Consider the following 25,267-nt stretch of genomic DNA (forward strand, 5'->3'; position numbering starts at 1 on the left):
CATGTTACACATTATCCTCCCACACACGTTACACATTATCCTCCTACACACGTTACACACTATCCTCCCACACACGTTACACATTATCCTCACACGCACGTTACACACTATCCTCCCACACACGTTACACATTATCCTCCTACACACGTTACACACTATCCTCACACACGTTACACACTACCCTCACACACACACGTTACACATTATCCTCCTACACACGTTACACACTATCCTCCCACGCACGTTACACACTATCCTCCCACGCACGTTACACATTACCCTCACACGCACGTTACACACTATCCTCCCACACACGTTACACACTATCCTCCCACACACGTTACACACTATCCTCCCACACATGTTACACACTATCCTCCCACACACGTTACACACTATCCTCCCACACACGTTACACACTATCCTCCCACACATGTTACACACTATCCTCCCACACACGTTACACACTATCCTCCCACACACGTTACACATTATCCTCCCACGCACGTTACACATTATCCTCCCACGCACGTTACACATTATCCTCCCACGCACGTTACACACTACCCTCACACGCACGTTACACATTACCCTCACACGCACGTTACACATTATCCTCCCACACGTTACACACTATCCTCCCACACACGTTACACACTACCCTCACACACACGTTACACATTATCCTCCCACGCACGTTACACACTACCCTCACACGCACGTTACACATTATCCTCCCACACATGTTACACACTATCCTCCCACACACGTTACACATTATCCTCCCACGCACGTTACACACTACCCTCACACGCACGTTACACATTATCCTCCCACACACGTTACACACTACCCTCACACACACGTTACACATTATCCTCCTACACACGTTACACATTATCCTCCCACACACGTTACACATTATCCTCCCACACACGTTACACACTACCCTCCCACACACGTTACACATTATCCTCCCACACACGTTACACATTATCCTCCTACACACGTTACACATTATCCTCCTACACACGTTACACACTATCCTCCCACACACGTTACACATTATCCTCCCACACACGTTACACATTATCCTCACACGCACGTTACACATTATCCTCACACGCACGTTACACACTACCCTCACACGCACGTTACACACTACCCTCACACACATGTTACACATTATCCTCCCACACACGTTACACACTATCCTCCCACACACGTTACACAGTTTCCTCCCACGCACGTTATTCACTACCCTCACACGCACGTTACACACTACCCTCCCACACACGTTACACACTATCCTCCCACACACGTTACACACTACCCTCACACGCACGTTACACATTATCCTCCCACGCACGTTACACATTATCCTCCCACGCACGTTACACACTACCCTCACACGCACGTTACACATTATCCTCCCACGCATGTTACACACTATCCTCCCACACACGTTACACACTATCCTCCCACACACGTTACACAATATCCTCACACGCACGTTACACACTATCCTCCCACACACGTTACACAATATCCTCACACGCACGTTACACATTACCCTCACACGCACGTTACACATTATCCTCACACGCACGTTACACATTACCCTCACACGCACGTTACACACTATCCTCCCACACACGTTACACACTACCCTCACACGCACGTTACACATTATCCTCCCACACACGTTACACACTACCCTCACACGCACGTTACACATTATCCTCCCATGCACGTTACACACTACCCTCACACGCACGTTACACAATATCCTCACACGCACGTTACACATTATCCTCACACGCACGTTACACATTACCCTCACACGCACGTTACACACTATCCTCCCGCACACATTACACATTATCCCCCAGTGCCTGTTACACATTATCGTCCCGCGCACGTTACACACTATCCTCCCACACACGTTACACATTATCGTCCCGCGCACGTTACACACTATCCTCCCACACATGTTACACACTATCCTCCCACACACGTTACACACTACCTTCACACTGTTACATACACCCTTATGGCCACACGTTCATCTCCTAGTTCATACAGCATGAATGCAGGACACAGAATGTGGAATTATGGGTAATATGTGACGTGTTTTGCAGGATTGCTGGGTGCCCTGAGCGTCCTGCTGATGAGATATCCAGAGGTGGAGCGTGGGATTGAGGTTATGGACAGAGAGGGGAGAGTGGTCGGAGTGTCTCGCCAGGCTGGGAAGCAGGTACGTCCCGATTTATACCGTCCCGCTGTGTGAGAGGTCCTAAAGCCGCAGCTAAGAGACAGGTGACATGTTGTCTAACAGGCTGACCGCCCACACTGTCCCTTAAGGGGGTCACCACGTATACCCGTCTAGGATGGCACAAACAAATCCAGAAAATAAGGGACATACACTAGTAAGATTTATCTGCAGATCTGGCTGGTTGGAACAAAAACATGGTTATGGATGAGTGAGTTTGTCAGTTTTCCAGCATTTCCAAGCAAATGGTCAACTGTCATTTGCTCTCATCCATAACCATGTCTTTGTTCCAACCATACAGATCTGAAGATAAATCTGCATGTGTATGGCCACCTTAAGAGAGCATCAGTGATCTCTCTGTCCTAGGGTGTCCAGGGGTCTATGCGATGTGCAGGGGCGCTAACTGAAACAGGCCCATAATGTGCTTCTTGGAAATATGATCACAAAATAGATGATTACCCCTCTCTCCCGGGAATCCCCCACAACCATAGGAGCTGAGATATTCCACATATACAATTACTGCCATGAACAGATTTCTGAGGCTGCGAATTATGGGCCAGGGCGAGGGGGGCTGACTTGGGGTTGGGGCGAGGGGGGCTCACTCGGGGCTGGGGCGAGGGCGGCTGTCTCGGGGCCGGGGCGAGGGCGGCTGTCTCGGGGCCAGGGCGAGGGGGGCTGATTTGGGGTTGGAGCGAGGGGGGCTGACTTGGGGTTGGGGCTAGGGGGGCTCACTCGGGGCGAGGGCGGCTGTCTCGGGGCCAGGGCGAGGGGGGCTGATTTGGGGTTGGGGCGAGGGGGGCTGATTTGGGGTTGGGGCGAGGGGGGCTCACTCGGGGCTGGGGCGAGGGCGGCTGTCTCGGGGCCAGGGCGAGGGGGGCTGATTTGGGGTTGGAGCGAGGGGGGCTGACTTGGGGTTGGGGCTAGGGGGGCTCACTCGGGGCTGGGGCGAGGGCAGCTGTCTCGGGGCCAGGGCGAGGGGGGCTGATTTGGGGTTGGGGCGAGGGGGGCTTATTTGGGGTTGGGGTGAGGGGGGCTCACTCGGGGCTGGGGCGAGGGCGGCTGTCTCGGGGCCGGGGCGAGGGGGGCTGATTTGGGGTTGGGGCGAGGGGGGCTCACTCGGGCTGTCTCGGGGCCAGGACAAATGAGGGGGCTAAAGGCAAGATGTTTATTGCTCAACAAGGTGATTCATCGCACCCTACGGGCGCTCTTCACACCGTCGTAAGGGGCTGCGCCCCCTTAATTTGTGAACATTTGTATTGTGAGACATATGGTTAGAATTGTATGAAAGATGCCTGTATTGCAACTTGAGTTATAGGTGAAATGTGTTAAATAGAGAGCATATGATGTGGAAGGGGGGTGTATTGTATTGTTTAATTAAAAAGCGGTTACAGAGTAAAATGTACATTGATAGTGTGGATGGTACAGTGACATTTGTGGGTGTGGGGGGGGGCTGTGTGTGCATGTTGTTTAGGTGTGTGTGTGTGCAATAGTATAGTAGGGTGTTTTTGAGTCAGCGGCTCCCCACTGGCGGAGGTCAAGACACAGGAAAACAGGAGGCTGGGTAGTGATAGGGGTGTGTGGGCATAAGGGGGACTAAAGAGGAGGGTGGGAGATACTGTGCAGCTTCTGCCAGTGGGTGAGGGTCCAGCGTGGCAGTACAGGATGGTGGCCCTGAGTCAGTGTCTCCTCCTACTGGGTGGGAGTTATAGTACATGAGAGCAGGAGGCTGGGCTATGAGGCATGATAGGGGCATGTGGCCAAAACAGCGTCAGCGACTCCCCAGTGGTGGAAGTTACGGTTCAGGAGAGCAGGAAGCTGGGTAGTGATAGGGGTGTGTGAGTATACGGGGAACTAAAGAGGGGCTTAGGGGTGCCGTGAATTGTGGGAGGGGCTTGGGGGGTGCCGTGAATCAAGGGAGGGAGGGGGCGCAGGTGTCCGCGAATCGCGGGAGAGGGCGGGGGTCCGCAAAGCGTGGGAGGGGGCGTGAATTGCGGGAGGGGGGGGGTTGCGAATTGAGGGAGGGGGGGTGTGCGGGGGGTCCGTGAATTGCGGGAGGGGGGGCACGGGGCGCGATAAATCACCTAGTTGGTTATATATTCTTGTAGAAGGATGGTAGGATGTTGTTGTCATTCAGAATGCATTTACATAAACAGTAATAGTAGCAGTAAAAGATCTGACTTAAAGCACCTACAGTAAAACAGAACAGGTGTTATATATTATACAAAGAATTGGTTGATGATGTGTAGGTTGACGTGCACATAGTTGTCACTGTAAAAAAATTGCTACAAGAAAAAATCAACACAGAAAGGTCAACACATGTAAATGTTGACATAAGTGTGACACCTCATTGGTGTCCATGTCGACACATGAGAATGAATATGAAAACATTAAAAAAAGAAAAATAAATCTTCAAAAACTCATGTCAACCTTTTTCATTGTCGACCATAGCCGTGTCAGTGTTTTGCATGTGCCATTTAATCCTGGGGTTGCCGTGAATCGCGAGCGGGGGTGGGGGGGGGGGTGAGGTGTGTCCGCGAATCACGGGAGGAGGGGTCGTGGGTGGATGCCGTGAATTGCGGGAGGGGGGGTCGCGGGGGGGTGTGGGTGCCGCGAATCGTGGGAGGGGGGACGCGGGGGGTTGCAGTGAATCGTGGGAGGGTGGGTCGCAGGGGTGGGGGGTTGCCACAATGACAGGGGGGGGGTCGCGGGGGTGGGGGGTACCGCGAGGAAGGGGGGCCTGGGGGGTTGGCACAAATCGTGGGAGGGCGGGGTCGCGGGGTGCCACGAATCGCAGGAGGGGGTGTGTCACGGGGTGGGGACGAAAATCGCGGGAGTCGCCGCGAATTGGGGGGGGGGGTGTGCTGTGAATCGCGGGAGGGCGGTCGCCGGGGGGTGCCGCGAATCGCCACAAGAAAAAAATCAACACAGAAAGGTCAACACATGTAAATGTTGACATAAGTGTGGCAATTTATTGGTGTCCATGTCGACACATGAGAATGAATATGAAAACATTGAAAAAGTGAAAAATAAATCTTCAAAAACTCATTGTCGACCATAGCCATGTCAGTGTTTTGCATGTGCCATTTAATCGTGGGGTTGCCGTGAATGGGGGGGGGGATACATTGCTCTGTCTCTGGACTTTCTTTTTAATGTATGGATTACCATCACCTGTGCTTAAACACCTTTCTTATCAATTACCCTGTTTAAAACAGGTGATGACAATCATAAATTAAGATGGAAGTCCACAAACAGAGCATTGTGTCCCTCCTGGAGAGGGTCATGTTGGGAGATATGGAGGTGGGGGGCGCTCACCTGGTGTGTCTGGTGAGTAGCTGTGTCTTTGCTGTGTAACATGGGCCCTTATTCTGATCGGTGCGGCCCGATCAGAATATGCGGCCACGACCGTGCAGGCGAATCCCCGCCTTCCATACGAGGATATGTGGCGATCCGCATGAAATTGGACGGGGATACGCCTCCTCCATGGTGGGAGCAGCCCCTGCATTCGATGGTCGCCGAACATCGAATGCAGGGCCGCACGCTCCACCAGGTCCCGCAACACAAGACCACACGGACACTTGTCCGTGTGAAATCTTGTATGGGGGCGGGCAGCTGACATCCGGCGATATCAGATGCCCGCCCCGTACCCACGCGTCACGGCCTCATTACCATGCATACGCCCCGCGTTTGCATGGGAACGCCCATGAAACGCGGGGCGTATGCATAGGGAAATGAGGCTAAGTAGCCCCTCACGCCCCTATCCACCCCCTTTGCGGCGGTAAAAAAAAATGTGCGGCGATTTCGCCTGCACATGCGCAGAGTGCCCTCTGCACATGCGCAGAGCGAAAACATCGGCGGAACGGCCGCAAGCGGCCGTTACCGCTTGGATCAGAATAAGGGCCATGGAGAGGGCTGGTTCTCTGTTGTGTGAGTCAGTCATGTGAGTCAGAGGCTCCACCCAGCGTTACAGCTTCAGACACACTTTGAGTGACAGATGTAGCCAAATATATAAGAGATGTCTTTGGGAAGACAAGTCTCATGCTGAAGGTGCTTATGACAATCCCAGCGATACACACACATCTGTAGGTGCTCAGAGCATATACACCCTGCTACAGAGCAACACCGCCGGTAGTAGTCCCGCCCAGACACCTCTAAGGCAGTGATGGCTAACCTTCACACTCCAGCTGTTGTTGAACTAGACATACCAGCATGCCGTTACAGGTTTACTATTTGGCCATGCTAAAACGGATGCAGGGTATGCTGGGATGTGTAGTTCAGCAACAGCTGGAGTGTCAAGGTTAGCCATCACTGCTCTAAGACTAGTACTCGGGTCAGGAAACTGTATGCCAACATATAAATATAAGTACCCAGGAGTGTATCTCAAAGCCACCCGCAGGTCTCACAGCATTTCACTAGCGGCTCCAGGTGGTAAGAGGACGTCATGTGCCATCAGTATTGCCCATTAAACAGGTTAAATGCAGTAATAAAAGGCACAGAGCCCAGTACCCACATCCTAGCTAGGGCACGGGTTTCATCCTGCTCACCTATAGGATGGGCATAACCACTGGGCACATCCTGCTCCCCTATAGGGTGGGCATAACCACTGGGCACACCCTATTCCCCATTAGGGTGGGCATAACCACTGGGCACATCCTGCTCCCCTATAGGGTGGGCATAACCACTGGGCACTGGGCTCATCCTGCTCCCCTATAGGGTGGGCATAACCACTGGGCACATCCTGCTCCCCTATAGGGTGGGCATAACCACTGGGCACATCCTGCTCCCCTATAGGGTGGGGATAACCACTGGGCACATCCTGCTCCCCTATAGGGTGAGGATAACCACTGGGCACATCCTGCTCCCCTATAGGGTGGGGATAACCACTGGGCACATCCTGCTTCCCTATAGGGTGGGGATAACCACTGGGCACATCCTGCTCCCCTATAGGGTGGGGATAACCACTGGGCACATCCTGCTCCCCTATAGGGTGGGCATGGGCACTGGGCACATCCTGCTCCCCTATAGGGTGGGCATAACCACTGGGCACATCCTGCTCCCCTATAGGGTGGGCATAACCACTGGGCACTGGGCTCATCCTGCTCCCCTATAGGGTGGGCATAACCACTGGGCACATCCTGCTCCCCTATAGGGTGGGGATAACCACTGGGCACATCCTGCTCCCCTATAGGGTGGGGATAACCACTGGGCACATCCTGCTCCCCTATAGGGTGGGCATAACCACTGGGCACATCCTGCTCCCCTATAGGGTGGGCATAACCACTGGGCACATCCTGCTCCCCTATAGGGTGGGGATAACCACTGGGCACATCCTGCTCCCCTATAGGGTGGGCATAACCACTGGGCACATCCTGCTCCCCTATAGGGTGGGCATAACCACTGGGCACTGGGCTCATCCTGCTCCCCTATAGGGTGGGCATAACCACTGGGCTCATCCTGCTCCCCTATAGGGTGGGCATAACCACTGGGCACATCCTGCTCCCCTATAGGGTGGGGATAACCACTGGGCACATCCTGCTCCCCTATAGGGTGGGGATAACCACTGGGCACATCCTGCTCCCCTATAGGGTGGGCATAACCTCTGGGCACATCCTGCTCCCCTATAGGGTAGGCATAACCACTGGGCACTGGGCTCATCCTGCTCCCCTATAGGGTGGGCATAACCACTGGGCACTGGGCTCATCCTGCTCCCCTATAGGGTGGGGATAACCACTGGGCACATCCTGCTCCCCTATAGGGTGGGCATAACCACTGGGCACATCCTGCTCCCCTATAGGGTGGGCATAACCACTGGGCACATCCTGCTTCCCTATAGGGTGGGCATAACCACTGGGCACTGGGCTCATCCTGCTCCCCTATAGGGTGGGCATAACCACTGGGCACTGGGCTCATCCTGCTCCCCTATAGGGTGGGCATAACCACTGGGCACATCCTGCTCCCCTATAGGGTGGGCATAACCACTGGGCACATCCTGCTCCCCTATAGGGTGGGCATAACCACTGGGCACATCCTGCTCCCCTATAGGGTGGGGATAACCACTGGGCACATCCTGCTCCCCTATAGGGTGGGCATAACCACTGGGCAAATCCTGCTCCCGTATAGGGTGGGCATAACCACTGGGCACATCCTGCTCCCCTATAGGGTGGGCATAACCACTGGGCACATCCTGCTCCCCTATAGGGTGGGCATAACCACTGGGCACATCCTGCTCCCCTATAGGGTGGGCATAACCACTGGGCACTGGGCTCATCCTGCTCCCCTATAGGGTGGGCATAACCACTGGGCACATCCTGCTCCCCTATAGGGTGGGCATAACCACTGGGCACTGGGCTCATCCTGCTCCCCTATAGGGTGGGCATAACCACTGGGCACATCCTGCTCCCCTATAGGGTGGGCATAACCACTGGGCACTGGGCACATCCTGCTCCCCTATAGGGTGGGCATAACCACTGGGCACATCCTGCTCCCCTATAGGGTGGGGATAACCACTGGGCACATCCTGCTCCCCTATAGGGTGGGCATAACCACTGGGCACTGGGCTCATCCTGCTCCCCTATAGGGTGGGCATAACCACTGGGCACATCCTGCTCCCCTATAGGGTGGGCATAACCACTGGGCACATCCTGCTCCCCTATAGGGTGGGGATAACCACTGGACTCATCCTGCTCCCCTATAGGGTGGGCATAACCACTGGGCACTGGGCTCATCCTGCTCCCCTATAGGGTGGGGATAACCCAAGTGGGCGCTGTAAATTTCCTGGAAATGTCCCATCACAGACCATAGAATCCCGCCGGTGACTGTCATTATGTGATTTCTCGCAGGCCGTGAAAGAAACCGCTTTGTCCAGGTCGGCTCTGCTGGGATTCACTCTGCTGATCCCGTCCTTGGTGATGCGGTAAGTGTCCTACACCGGTATAACACAGGGGCGACTGCTCGCATAAACATCCATTCGCAGCCTATGGGCGACACCCATTCCATGGTCGCACACTCACATGTGTCTTAGTTTTGCGTGTGTCTCAGAAGGGAACATGGCGGGTAACTGACATACGGGGATGTCAGTTGCCCGCCCCCAGCACCCGCGGCATCACCCCATAAGCATGGGAACGTTCCCATGGGCGCGACTCCCCACAGCCCCGCCGCACTTGTGAGTGCCAGCGCCCGGCACATGCACAAGGGTGCGCATGGACCAGAATAAGGTCCTACGTTTGGGTGCAGGGTAAATACCGTTTGCTTCTGCATGTAGCCACACTGCAATGTAGCTCTGAGCTAGGACACGCCCCTCCCACACCTAACTCTCTGCACATGTTAAATCTCCCCCCCTGCAGCGCAGCATGGTGTTACCCTGGTGCTCAGTTCCTTGATTTGCTCCCAGCTTTAGGGGCCCATTTATCAAACCATATTTGTGGCTAAATCCCCGTTTAGCCGCAAATACTAAGTATCCCCTAAATGTATCATAGGGGGAAATCTCCGATCCCTGCTGCGATCCTCCCTGCAGCGCCGCAGGCCGCATCCCCTATAGGTTTCTATGGGGGATGCGAAGCTGCCCGATGTATTAACATCGGGCAGCCCGGCATCGCACCCCTGGGCTATCGCCATTCTGATATGGCGATAGCCCATTGTAGCCTAGGGCAGTGTGGTAAGAGGGGTCGGCGGGGGTCAGCGCATAACCGCGCATGCGCTGACTCCCCGGCTTCCGGGTTAGGGCTTCACAGGGACGTGCTCCTATCTGAGCCCTGTCCCTGCACCCTTAAAATTGATACATTCCCCCGATATGATCGCATTTTACAATGTGATCCTTGGCGGTAATATTCCGCATTGTAAATGCGATCATGATAAATGGGTCCCTTAGTGTTTATTTACTAAGATGAGAGTTCTATTCCCGATGGAATGTTGCTTTGGGCAACCAATTAGATTGTAGGATAAAGAAGTAGAATCTGATTGGTTGGCCATAGCAATGTAACGCCCATCGCAGTAGATAAGTCCCTTATTGAGTCATCTCTATAGGACAGTGACCCTCTTCTCTCCGCAGCTCTCCCCGTATGATAATGAACCCGAAGATGTATAACCGGATCAAACTAGCCGGCGGACTTCTGGCGTTCGGAGCGATGGCGCCGGTGTCCTTCAGCCTCTTCCCACAGACCGGGAAGGTGTGTATAGCTGGAAGATCATCGGCTGAGGGGTGTTGCGTGTTCCGGGCTGTGTATATGGCGCAGGGCGCACTTTCCTGCATGTTTGCACCAGCGACCACTAGATGGCATCTGACTGAGCAATTTAAATGTTGCCCAGTTTGGGCGCGCACAGCCCCCGGCGCTGACATGACCATTATGTTGTTCTGTCTTCCCGGTGAGAGGGGCGATCGCTGCGCTGGGTCCGCGGTACGATCTGTGTAATACGGTCTTTGTGTTTCAGATTAAAAGGGAAAATCTGGAGGATGAACTTAGAGAGAAAACGACGGACGCAGAACTTTTCTACAACCGAGGAGTCTGACCGCCGGCGCCAGCCGGGATCCAGCGCCGAGAACGCCGGACGCTGCAGAAAACAAAGATCTCACACAGCTACATGCAGATTACATCAGCTCATCGTCTGGACATATATTTATTTTCATACAATAAATGTGATATTCCCCCCTCACTTTCCCCTGGAGCCGTACATCTGATATATATATACACACACACACAGAGCACTGGCCCGTGCCACCTTATCACTCCAATAACTACCCTCTGTGAGGGTCACAACAGGACAGGGTTGTCTGGTATAATTAGTAAGACCTCATGAGAGCCACTAGCAGGTATCTCTGCACACCTGGAAATCCTGAAACCCTGGCCTGGTAGAGGAACCATCCGCCTGTCTCACGTACGTGTATATATTGTATTACAAGCTGCCTTATACAGACGGTGGGTTCCTGTAGGTGTCACATCCGCCCTGCTGAGGTTCTCCTGGTCACTGCAGTAAGCCCCCCCCCCCGTATCCCGGGGTCCCCTGTGGTATGGCCGCACGTCATGTCAGTAGCATCTGCTCAGCCGCGGCTAGGTGGAATAGGAAGTTCTGTGTGGCCGGAGGGAATCTCTTCTGCTTCAGCCGCTCCAGGTTTATGGCCGGCCGGTCACCGTCACTGGTCACCTCCGCAAAGGACGACAATATGGACAGAATCTCTTGTGTCTTCACAGAAATGTCCTGCCGGGAAGGAACCAGGTGACAGGTCAGTGTCCCGGGCGGGAGGGAACCAGGTGACAGGTCAGTGTCCCGGGCGGGAGGGAACCAGGTGATAGGTCAGTGTCCCGGGCGGGAGGGAACCAGGTGATAGGTTAGTGGTGTCCCGGGCAGGAGGGAACCAGGTGATAGGTCAGTGTCCCGGGCGGGAGGGAACCAGGTGATAGGTCAGTGTCCCGGGCAGGAGGGAACCAGGTGATAGGTCAGTGTCCCGGGAGGGAACCAGGTGATAGGTCAGTGTCCCGGGCGGGAGGGAACCAGGTGATAGGTCAGTGTCCCGGGCGGGAGGGAACCAGGTGATAGGTTAGTGGTGTCCCGGGCAGGAGGGAACCAGGTGATAGGTCAGTGTCCCGGGCGGGAGGGAACCAGGTGATAGGTCAGTGTCCTGGGCGGGAGGGAACCAGGTGATAGGTTAGTGGTGTCCCGGGCGGGAGGGAACCAGGTGATAGGTCAGTGTCCTGGGCAGGAGGGAACCAGGTGATAGGTCAGTGTCCTGGGCAGGAGGGAACCAGGTGATAGGTCAGTGTCCTGGGCAGGAGGGAACCAGGTGATAGGTCAGTGTCCTGGGCAGGAGGGAACCAGGTGATAGGTCAGTGTCCTGGGCAGGAGGGAACCAGGTGATAGGTTAGTGGTGTCCCGGGCAGGAGGGAACCAGGTGATAGGTCAGTGTCTTGGGCAGGAGGGAACCAGGTGATAGGTTAGTGGTGTCCCGGGCAGGAGGGAACCAGGTGACAGGTCAGTGTGCCGGGCGGGAGGGAACCAGGTGACAGGTCAGTGTCCCGGGCGGGAGGGAACCAGGTGATAGGTCAGTGTCCCGGGCGGGAGGGAACCAGGTGATAGGTCAGTGTCCCGGGCGGGAGGGAACCAGGTGATTGGTCAGTGCCCCGGGCGGGAGGGAACCAGGTGATAGGTCAGTGTCCCGGGCGGGAGGGAACCAGGTGATAGGTCAGTGTCCCGGGCGGGAGGGAACCAGGTAATAGGTCAGTGTCCCGGGCAGGAGGGAACCAGGTGATAGGTCAGTGTCCTGGGCAGGACAGGGGCGAGACATTGGGAAGGAACAACCTGCACTAAGGGCCTTATTCAGACCCGCGTACATTCACTGCCTAACGAGCGGGTAAATAACCCCCCCCCCAGTCCCCGTCCCAGTACCATCACGGCCACATTTGCATGGAAACATCCATGAAACGTTGAGCATTCCCATGTCCCAGCACCGCCCTCGTCCGCCCCCCTGAGCAAGCGCCATGCTGCACAGAAACCCTGCACAAGCGCATATAAGAATATGCGCAGTACTTCACCATCCGTCTCCCATGCAAACGCATGGAGAACCGAACCAGCAAGAATCGGGGCCTAGGGGTGTTCTCATGGCGCAGAGTTTGGTGGATGGCGTTTTCCCATACGTGCGACCAATGCAGGCTGGGATGGAAGCGTATATACACCTGGTATAGAGGACAGAACACCAGGCACATCCGGTACAGATCCGAGCGTATCGCCAGATGCATACAGGCCTGCTCAATCGCACTGCGCTCCTTCTGCTCCGCGTCCTGCATCAGCCACAATGCTGATAGACGGACAGAACCGCAGGTAATATATAACAGTAGGCATGATCTCTGCAATACCCCATGGGGGGGGGGGACGTTGTATATAACAGTAGGCATCTCTGCAATACCCCATGGGGGGGGGGGACGTTGTATATAAGAGGGGGATCTCTGTAATACCCCATGGGGGGGGGGGGACGTTGTATATAAGAGGGGGATCTCTGCAATACCCCATAGGGGGGGGGACGTTGTATATAAGAGGGGGATCTCTGTAATACCCCATGGGGGGGGGGGGCGTTGTATATAAGAGGGGGATCTCTGCAATACCCCATGGGGGGGAGGGGGGGGGAACGTTGTATATAAGAGGGGGATCTCTGTAATACCCCATGGGGGGGGGGGGGCCGTTGTATATAAGAGGGAGATCTCTGCAATACCCCATGGGGGGGGGGGGGGACGTTGTATATAAGAGGGAGATCTCTGCAATACCCCATGGGGGGGGGGCGTTGTATATAAGAGGGGGTTCTCTGCAATACCCCATGGGGGGATGGAACGTTGTATATAAGAGGGGGTTCTCTGCAATACTCCATGGGGGGGGGACGTTGTATATAAGAGGGGGATCTCTGCAATACCCTATGGGGGGATGGGACGTTGTATATAAGAGGGGGTTCTCTGTAATACCCCATGAGGGGGGGGCGTTGTATATAAGAGGTATATCTCTGCAATACCCCATGGGGGGGGGGGGACATTATATATAATAGGGGGGATCTCTGCACGCTAATTCAGTACCCCATGGGGGGAACGTTCTATATAAGAGGGGGATCTCTGCACGCTCATCCAATACCCCATGGGGGGAACGTTCTGTATAAGAGGGGGGATCTCTGCACGCTCATCCAATACCCCATGGGGGGAACGTTCTGTATAAGAGGGGGGATCTCTGCACGCTCATCCAATACCCCATGGGGGGAACGTTCTATATAAGAGGGGGGATCTCTGCACGCTCATCCAATACCCCATGGGGGGAACGTTCTTTATAAGAGGGGGATCTCTGCACACTCATCCAATACCCCATGAGGGGAACATTCTATATAAGAGGGGGATCTCTGCACGCTCATCCAATACCCCATGGGGGGAACGTTCTGTATAAGAGGGGGGGATCTCTGCACGCTCATCCAATACCCCATGGGGGGAATGTTCTATATAAGAGGGGGGGATCTCTGCACACTCATCCTATACCCCATGGGGGGAACGTTCTATATAAGAGAGGGGATCTCTGCACGCTCATCCAATACCCCATGGGGGGAACGTTCTGTATAAGAGGGGGGATCTCTGCACGCTCATCCAATACCCCATGGGGGGAACGTTCTGTATAAGAGGGGGGATCTCTGCACGCTCATCCAATACCCCATGGGGGGAACGTTCTATATAAGAGGGGGGATCTCTGCACGCTCATCCAATACCCCATGAGGGGAACATTCTATATAAGAGGGGGGATCTCTGCACGCTCATCCAATACCCCATGGGGGGAACGTTCTATATAAGAGGGGGGATCTCTGGACACTCATCCAATACCCCATGGGGGGGGGGGACGTTCTATATAAGAGGGGGATCTCTGCACACTCATCCAATACCCCATGGGGGGAACGTTCTATATAGGAGGGGGATCTCTGCATGCTCATCCAATACCCCATGGGGGAACGTTCTATATAAGAGGGGGATCTCTGCACGCTCATCCAATACCCCATGGGGGGAACGTTCTATATAAGAGGGGGATCTCTGCACGCTCATCCAATACCCCATGGGGGGAACATTCTATATAAGAGGGGGATCTCTGCACGCTCATCCAATACCCCATGGGGGGAACGTTCTATATAAGAGGGGGATCTCTGCACGCTCATCCAATACCCCATGGGGGGAACATTCTATATAAGAGGGGGATCTCTGCACGCTCATCCAATACCCCATGGGGGGAACGTTCTATATAAGAGGGGGATCTCTGCACGCTCATCCAATACCCCATGGGGGGAACATTCTATATAAGAGGGGGATCTCTGCACACTCATCCAATACCCCATGGGGGGAACGTTCTATATAAGAGGGGGATCTCAGCACGCTCATCCAATAGCCCATGGGGGGAACGTTCTATATAAGAGGGGGATCTCTGCACGCTCATCCAATACCCCATGGGGGGAACGTTCTTTATAAGAGGGGGATCTCTGCACACTCATCCAATACCCCATGGGGGGAACGTTCTATATAAGAGGGGGATCTCAGCACGCTCATCCAATACCCCATGGGGGGAACGTTCTATATAAGAGGGGGGATCTCTGCACGCTCATCCAATACCCCATGGGGGGAACGTTCTATATAAGAGGGGGATCTCTGCACGCTCATCCAATACCCCATGGGGGGAACGTTCTATATAAGAGGGGGATCTCTGCACGCTCATCCAATACCCCATGGGGGGAACGTTCTATATAAGAGGGGGGGATCTCTGCACGCTCATCCAATACCCCATGGGGGGAACGTTCTATATAAGAGGGGAGATCTCTGCACGCGCATCCAATACCCCATGGGGGGAACGTTCTATATAAGAGGGGGGGATCTCTGCACGCTCATCCAATACCCCATGGGGGGAACGTTCTATATAAGAGGGGGATCTCTGCACGCTCATCCAATACCCCAAGGGGGGAACGTTCTATATAAGAGGGGGATCTCTGCACGCTCATCCAATACCCCAAGGGGGGAACGTTCTATATAAGAGGGGGATCTCTGCACGCTCATCCAATACCCCATAGGGGGAACGTTCTATATAAGAGGGGGGGATCTCTGCACGCTCATCCAATACCCCATGGGGGGAACGTTCTATATAAGAGGGGGGGATCTCTGCACGCTCATCCAATACCCCATGGGGGGAACGTTCTATATAAGAGGGGGATCTCTGCACGCTCATCCAATACCCCATGGGGGGAACGTTCTATATAAGAGGGGGGATCTCTGCACGCTCATCCAATACCCCATTGGGGGAACGTTCTATATAAGAGGGGGGATCTCTGCACGCTCATCCAATACCCCATGGGGGGAACGTTCTATATAAGAGGGGGATCTCAGCACGCTCATCCAATACCCCATGGGGGGGGGGACGTTCTATATAAGAGGGGGATCTCTGCACGCTCATCCAATACCCCATGGGGGAACGTTCTATATAAGAGGGGGGATCTCTGCACGCTCATCCAATACCCCATGGGGGGAACGTTCTATATAAGAGGGGGGATCTCTGCACGCTCATCCAATACCCCATGGGGGAACGTTCTATATAAGAGGGGGATCTCTGCACGCTCATCCAATACCCCATGGGGGGAACGTTCTATATAAGAGGGGGATCTCTGCAATACCCCATGGGGGGGAACGTTGTATATAAGAGGGGGATCTCTGCAATACCCCATGGGGGGAACGTTCTATATAAGAGGGGGATCTCTGCAATACCCCATGGGGGGAACGTTCTATATAAGAGGGGGATCTCTGCACGCTCATCCAATACCCCATGGGGGGAACGTTCTATATAAGAGGGGGGATCTCTGCACACTCATCCTATACCCCATGGGGGGAACGTTCTATATAAGAGGGGGATCTCGGCACGCTCATCAAATACCCCATGGGGGGAACGTTCTATATAAGAGGGGGATCTCTGCACACTCATCCAATACCCCATGGGGGAACGTTCTATATAAGAGGGGGGATCTCTGCACGCTCATCCAATACCCCATGGGGGAACGTTCTATATAAGAGGGGGGATCTCTGCACGCTCATCCAATACCCCATGGGGGGAACGTTCTATATAAGAGGGGGATCTCTGCACGCTCATCCAATACCCCATGGGGGGGAACGTTCTGTATAAGAGGGGGGGATCTCTGGACGCTCATCCAATAACCCATGGGGGGAACGTTCTATATAAGAGGGGGGGATCTCTGCACGCTCATTCAATACCCCATGGGGGGAACGTTCTATATAAGAGGGGGATCTCTGCATGTTACTGACCCTGTATTTATGTATTTATGTATTACCCACTGTCCACGGCAGGATCCTGTTATCACACAACAAGAAGAGGAACGATTCAGGAGCACCAGACACACAGATGTAGCGCACAAATTACAGCAGCCCCAGAGTATAGATAAAATGACATTCTGAGATCTGTTATCTGTACATGTGTGATATTTGGCAGAGATCCCGGTTGGATTTAATGGATATATGTATATATAGATGGACATATTGGCGTCTCAGGTGCAATTGTGTGCGGAGATTTGTACAAACCTTCACACTGACATCATCCCATATTATAATAATAAGTGGTGATACACAGTATGTGCGCGGAACTGGTGCAGGAATATATATATATATCTGTATAAGTGTAAGTACACATCCCACCCTGCCACTCAGACGTCCATGTATACGTATCATCTGTGGTACATATTCCATTGCCGGCGGTGGTACTTCATCACTCCGTACAGCGCGCCCCATGTCCCAACACTGTGGTGGGGGCTCCTCACCTTAATAACCTGGCTCTCAGATTTATCAGGATCTTCTGCCACCTGGACCATCAGTTGCCCGATCTCCTTGTGTAATTTGCCCAATGTCAGGGCCTCTGGAAGACAGAACGGGGATCACATAAGCACAGCGTTGTACACAGGTGAATGAGCATACAGCGATGTACACAGGTGAATGAGCATACAGCGATGTACACAGGTGAAGGAGCATAGTGATGTACACAGGTGAATGAGCATACAGTGATGTACACAGGTGAATGAGCATACAGCGATGTACGCAGGTGAATGAGCATACAGCGATGTACACAGGTGAATGAGCATACAGCGATGTACTCAGGTGAATGAGCACACAGCATTGTACACAGGTGAATGAGCATACAGCGATGTACGCAGGTGAATAAGCATAGAGCGATGTACGCAGGTGAATGAGCATAGAGCGTTGTATGCAGGTGAATGAGCATACAGCGATGTACACAGGTGAATGAGCATACAGCGATGTACGCAGGTGAATGAGCATACAGCGATGTACGCAGGTGAATGAGCATACAGTGATGTACACAGGTGAATGAGCATACAGCGATGTACGCAGGTGAATGAGCATACAGCGATGTACACAGGTGAATGAGCATACAGCGATGTACTCAGGTGAATGAGCACACAGCATTGTACACAGGTGAATGAGCATACAGCGATGTACGCAGGTGAATAAGCATAGAGCGATGTACGCAGGTGAATGAGCATAGAGCGTTGTATGCAGGTGAATGAGCATACAGCGATGTACGCAGGTGAATGAGCATACAGCGATGTACGCAGGTAAATGAGCATACAGCGATGTACGCAGGTGAATGAGCATACAGTGATGTACGCAGGTGAATGAGCATACAGCGATGTACACAGGTGAATGAGCATACAGCGATGTACACAGGTGAATGAGCATACAGCGATGTACACAGGTGAATGAGCATAGTGATGTACACAGGTGAATGAGCACACAGCATTGTACACAGGTGAATGAGCATACAGCGATGTACGCAGGTGAATGAGCATACAGCGATGTACTCAGGTGAATGAGCACACAGCATTGTACACAGGTGAATGAGCATACAGCGATGTACGCAGGTGAAGGAGCATACAGCGATGTACGCAGGTGAATGAGTATAGTGATGTACACAGGTGAATGAGCATAGTGATGTACACAGGTGAATGAGCATACAGCGATGTACACAGGTGAATGAGCATACAGCGATGTACACAGGTGAATGAGCATACAGCGATGTACACAGGTGAATGAGCATACAGCGATGTACGCAGGTGAATGAGCATACATGAGTATAGTGATGTACACAGGTGAATGAGTATAGTGATGTACACACGTGAATGAGCATAGTGATGTACACACGTGAATGAGCATACAGTGATGTACACAGGTGAATGAGTATAGTGATGTACACAGGTGAATGAGCATAGTGATGTACACAGGTGAATGAGCATACAGCGATGTACACAGGTGAATGAGCATACAGCGATGTACACAGGTGAATGAGCATACAGCGATGTACACAGGTGAATGAGCATACAGCGATGTACGCAGGTGAATGAGCATACAGCGATGTACGCAGGTGAATGAGCATACAGCGATGTACGCAGGTGAATGAGCATACAGCGATGTACACAGGTGAATGAGCATACAGCGATGTACGCAGGTGAATGAGCATACAGCAATGTACGCAGGTGAATGAGCATACAGCGATGTACGCAGGTGAATAAGCATAGAGCGATGTACGCAGGTGAGTGAGCATAGAGCGTTGTATGCAGGTGAATGAGCATACAGCGATGTACACAGGTGAATGAGCATACAGCGATGTACGCAGGTGAATGAGCATACAGCAATGTACGCAGGTGAATGAGCATACAGCGATGTACGCAGGTGAATAAGCATAGAGCGATGTACGCAGGTGAGTGAGCATAGAGCGTTGTATGCAGGTGAATGAGCATACAGCGATGTACACAGGTGAATGAGCATACAGCGATGTACGCAGGTGAAGGTGAATGAGTATAGTGATGTACACAGGTGAATGAGCATACAGCGATGTACACAGGTGAATGAGCATACAGCGATGTACACAGGTGAATGAGCATACAGCGATGTACACAGGTGAATGAGCATACAGCGATGTACGCAGGTGAATGAGCATACAGCGATGTACGCAGGTGAATGAGCATACAGCGATGTACGCAGGTGAATGAGCATACAGCGATGTACACAGGTGAATGAGCATACAGCGATGTACGCAGGTGAATGAGCATACATCGATGTACGCAGGTGAATGAGCATACAGCGATGTACGCAGGTGAATAAGCATAGAGCGATGTACGCAGGTGAGTGAGCATAGAGCGTTGTATGCAGGTGAATGAGCATACAGCGATGTACACAGGTGAATGAGCATACAGCGATGTACACAGGTGAATGAGCATACAGCGATGTACGCAGGTGAATGAGCATACAGTGATGTACGCAGGTGAATGAGCATACAGCGATGTACGCAGGTGAATGAGCATACAGCGATGTATGCAGGTGAATGAGCATACAGTGATGTACACAGGTGAATGAGCACACAGTGATGTACACAGGTGAATGAGCATACAGCGATGTACGCAGGTGAATGAGCATACAGCGATGTACACAGGTGAATGAGCATACAGTGATGTACACAGGTGAATGAGTATAGCGATGTACACAGGTGAATGAGCATACAGCGATGTACGCAGGTGAATGAGCATACAGCGATGTACACAGGTGAATGAGCATACAGCGATGTACTCAGGTGAATGAGCACACAGCATTGTACACAGGTGAATGAGCATACAGCGATGTACGCAGGTGAATAAGCATAGAGCGATGTACGCAGGTGAATGAGCATAGAGCGTTGTATGCAGGTGAATGAGCATACAGCGATGTACGCAGGTGAATGAGCATACAGCGATGTACACAGGTGAATGAGCATACAGCGATGTACGCAGGTGAATGAGCATACAGCGATGTACGCAGGTGAATGAGCATACAGTGATGTACGCAGGTGAATGAGCATACAGCGATGTACACAGGTGAATGAGCATACAGCGATGTACACAGGTGAATGAGCATACAGCGATGTACACAGGTGAATGAGCATAGTGATGTACACAGGTGAATGAGCACACAGCATTGTACACAGGTGAATGAGCATACAGCGATGTACGCAGGTGAATGAGCATACAGCGATGTACTCAGGTGAATGAGCACACAGCATTGTACACAGGTGAATGAGCATACAGCGATGTACGCAGGTGAAGGAGCATACAGCGATGTACGCAGGTGAATGAGTATAGTGATGTACACAGGTGAATGAGCATAGTGATGTACACAGGTGAATGAGCATACAGCGATGTACACAGGTGAATGAGCATACAGCGATGTACACAGGTGAATGAGCATACAGCGATGTACACAGGTGAATGAGCATACAGCGATGTACGCAGGTGAATGAGCATACATGAGTATAGTGATGTACACAGGTGAATGAGTATAGTGATGTACACACGTGAATGAGCATAGTGATGTACACACGTGAATGAGCATACAGTGATGTACACAGGTGAATGAGTATAGTGATGTACACAGGTGAATGAGCATAGTGATGTACACAGGTGAATGAGCATTCAGCGATGTACACAGGTGAATGAGCATACAGCGATGTACACAGGTTAATGAGCATACAGCGATGTACACAGGTGAATGAGCATACAGCGATGTACGCAGGTGAATGAGCATACAGCGATGTACGCAGGTGAATGAGCATACAGTGATGTACACAGGTGAATGAGCATACAGTGATGTACACAGGTGAATTAGCATACAGTGATGTACACAGGTGAATGAGTATAGTGATGTACACAGGTGAATGAGTATAGTGATGTACACACGTGAATGAGCATAGTGATGTACACACGTGAATGAGCATACAGTGATGTACACAGGTGAATGAGCATACAGTGATGTACACAGGTGAATGAGCATACAGTGATGTACACAGGTGAATGAGCATACAGTGATGTACACAGGTGAATGAGTATAGTGATGTACACAGGTGAATGAGCATACAGTGATGTACACAGGTGAATGAGCATACAGTGATGTACACAGGTGAATTAGCATACAGTGATGTACACAGGTGAATGAGCATACAGAGATGTACACAGGTGAATTAGCATACAGTGATGTACACAGGTGAATGAGTATAGCGATGTACACAGGTGAATGAGTATAGTGATGTACACAGGTGAATGAGTATAGTGATGTACACAGGTGAATGAGCATACAGTGATGTACACAGGTGAATTAGCATACAGTGATGTACACAGGTGAATGAGCATAGTGACGTACACACGTGAATGAGCATAGTGATGTACACACGTGAATGAGCATACAGTGATGTACACAGGTGAATGAGCATACAGTGATGTACACAGGTGAATTAGCATACAGTGATGTACACAGGTGAATGAGCATACAGTGATGTACACAGGTGAATGAGTATAGTGATGTACACAGGTGAATGAGTATAGTGATGTACACAGGTGAATGAGCATACAGTGATGTACACAGGTGAATGAGCATACAGTGATGTACACAGGTGAATGAGCATACAGTGGTGTACACAGGTGAATGAGTATAGTGATGTACACAGGTGAATGAGCATACAGTGATGTACACAGGTGAATTAGCATACAGTGATGTACACAGGTGAATAAATAGCGATGTACACAGGTGAATGAGTATAGTGATGTACACAGGTGAATGAGCATAGTGATGTACACAGGTGAATGAGCATACAGCGATGTACACAGGTGAATGAGCATACAGCGATGTACACAGGTGAATGAGCATACAGCGATGTACACAGGTGAATGAGCATACAGCGATGTACGCAGGTGAATGAGTATACAGCGATGTACGCAGGTGAATGAGCATACAGCGATGTACGCAGGTGAATGAGCATACAGTGATGTACACAGGTGAATGAGCATACAGCGATGTACGCAGGTGAATGAGCATACAGCAATGTACGCAGGTGAATGAGCATACAGCGATGTACGCAGGTGAATAAGCATAGAGCGATGTACGCAGGTGAATGAGCATAGAGCGTTGTATGCAGGTGAATGAGCATACAGCGATGTACACAGGTGAATGAGCATACAGCGATGTACACAGGTGAATGAGCATACAGCGATGTACGCAGGTGAATGAGCATACAGTGATGTACGCAGGTGAATGAGCATACAGCGATGTACACAGGTGAATGAGCATACAGCGATGTACGCAGGTGAATGAGCATACAGTGATGTACTCAGGTGAATGAGCACACAGTGATGTACACAGGTGAATGAGCATACAGCGATGTACGCAGGTGAATGAGCATACAGCGATGTACACAGGTGAATGAGCATACAGTGATGTACACAGGTGAATGAGTATAGCGATGTACACAGGTGAATGAGCATACAGCGATGTACGCAGGTGAATAAGCATAGAGCGATGTACGCAGGTGAATGAGCATAGAGCGTTGTACACAGGTGAATGAGTATAGTGATGTACACAGGTGAATGAGCATACAGCGATGTACGCAGGTGAATAAGCATAGAGCGATGTACGCAGGTGAATGAGTATAGTGATGTACACAGGTGAATGAGCATACAGCGATGTACGCAGGTGAATAAGCATAGAGCGATGTACGCAGGTGAATGAGCATAGAGCGTTGTACACAGGTGAATGAGCATAGTGATGTACACAGGTGAATGAGCATACAGCGTTGTACACAGGTGAATGAGCATACAGCGATGTACACAGGTGAATGAGCATACAGCGATGTACACAGGTGAATGAGCACACAGCGATGTACGCAGGTGAAGGAGCATACAGTGATGTACACAGGTGAATGAGCATACAGTGATGTACGCAGGTGAAGGAGCATACAGCGATGTACGCAGGTGAATGAGCATACAGCGATGTACGCAGGTGAATGAGCATACAGCGATGTACGCAGGTGAATGAGCATACAGCGATGTACGCAGGTGAATGAGCATACAGCGATGTACGCAGGTGAATGAGCATACAGCAATGTACGCAGGTGAATGAGCATACAGCGATGTACGCAGGTGAATGAGCATACAGCGATGTACACAGGTGAATGAGCATACAGCGATGTACGCAGGTGAATGAGCATACAGTGATGTACGAGCATACAGTGATGTACGCAGGTGAATGAGCATACAGTGATGTACACAGGTGAATGAGTATAGTGATGTACACAGGTGAATGAGCATACAGTGATGTACACAGGTGAATTAGCATAGTGATGTACACAGGTGAATTAGCATACAGGGCCTTATTTTGGTTCATTCTTTCTGACAAAATCCTTCTTAGATGGACAAAACCATGTGCACTGCAGGGGGGCAGATGTAACATGTGCAGAGAGAATTAGATTTGGGTGAGTAATTTTGTTTCTGTGCAGGGAAAATACTGACTGCTTTATTTTTACACTGCAATATAGATCTCACTTTGAAGTAAAACCCCACCCAAATCTAATTCTCTCTGCACAAGTAACACCTGCCCCACCTGCAGTGCACATGGTTTTGCCCATCTAAGAAGGATTTTGTCAGAAAGAATGAACCAAAATAAGGCCCACAGTGATGTACACAGGTGAATGAGCACACAGCGATGTACGCAGGTGAATGAGCACACAGCGATGTACACAGGTGAATGAGCATACAGTGATGTACACAGGTGAATGAGCATACAATGATGTACGCAGGTGAATGAGCATATAGTGATGTACACAGGTGAATGAGCATACAGCGATGTACACAGGTGAAGGAGCATACAGTGATGTACGCAGGTGAATGAGCATATAGTGATGTACAAAGGTGAAAGAGCATACAGCGATGTACGCAGGTGAATGAGCATACAGCGATGTACGCAGGTGAATGAGCATACAGTGATGTACACAGGTGAATGAGCATACAGCGATGTACACAGGTGAATGAGCATACAGCGATGTACACAGGTGAATGAGCATACAGCGATGTACGCAGGTGAATGAGCATACAGCGATGTACGCAGGTGAATGAGCATACAGCGATGTACGCAGGTGAATGAGCATACAGCGATGTACGCAGGTGAATGAGCATACAGCGATGTACGCAGGTGAATGAGCATACAGCGATGTACGCAGGTGAATGAGCATACAGCGATGTACGCAGGTGAATGAGCATACAGCGATGTACGCAGGTGAATGAGCATACAGCGATGTACGCAGGTGAATGAGCATACAGTGATGTACGCAGGTGAAAGAGCATAGTGATGTACACAGGTGAATGAGCATACAGCGATGTACACAGGTGAATGAGCATACAGCGATGTACGCAGGTGAATGAGCATACAGCGATGTACGCAGGTGAATGAGCATACAGCGATGTACGCAGGTGAATGAGCATACAGCGATGTACGCAGGTGAATGAGCATACAGCGATGTACACAGGTGAATGAGCATACAGCGATGTACGCAGGTGAATGAGCATACAGCGATGTACGCAGGTGAATGAGCACACAGCGATGTACACAGGTGAATGAGCACACAGCAATGTACGCAGGTGAA

The 25,267-nt window shown here is 51.6% G+C and overlaps 2 protein-coding genes across 3 annotated transcripts in view; one reads left to right on the plus strand and one right to left on the minus strand.

The window, feature by feature from the left end:
* The window catches only part of SFXN4 (sideroflexin 4), a 48,301-nt gene extending 37,060 nt beyond the window's left edge, over window positions 1-11,241 (plus strand). Inside the window, exons 11-14 of the mRNA XM_083149930.1 lie at window positions 2,142-2,257; window positions 9,109-9,182; window positions 10,317-10,434; window positions 10,697-11,241. Coding sequence (XP_083006056.1) covers window positions 2,142-2,257; window positions 9,109-9,182; window positions 10,317-10,434; window positions 10,697-10,774 — 386 coding nt within the window. The 3' untranslated portion in view covers window positions 10,775-11,241. The remainder of the gene's footprint in view (window positions 1-2,141; window positions 2,258-9,108; window positions 9,183-10,316; window positions 10,435-10,696) is intronic.
* DENND10 (DENN domain containing 10) overlaps window positions 10,854-25,267 on the minus strand; it is a 40,124-nt gene continuing 25,710 nt past the window's right edge. For both annotated transcript variants that reach the window (XM_083149928.1, XM_083149929.1), the window contains 2 exons: window positions 17,577-17,671; window positions 10,854-11,461 (listed from right to left, as the gene is read on the minus strand). In XM_083149928.1, coding sequence (XP_083006054.1) covers window positions 11,285-11,461; window positions 17,577-17,671 — 272 coding nt within the window. In that variant the 3' untranslated portion in view covers window positions 10,854-11,284. The remainder of the gene's footprint in view (window positions 11,462-17,576; window positions 17,672-25,267) is intronic.

This window comes from Crinia signifera, chromosome 6 (genome assembly GCF_055691185.1).
Source record: "Crinia signifera chromosome 6, ASM5569118v1, whole genome shotgun sequence".
Taxonomy (NCBI): Eukaryota; Metazoa; Chordata; class Amphibia; order Anura; family Myobatrachidae; genus Crinia; species Crinia signifera.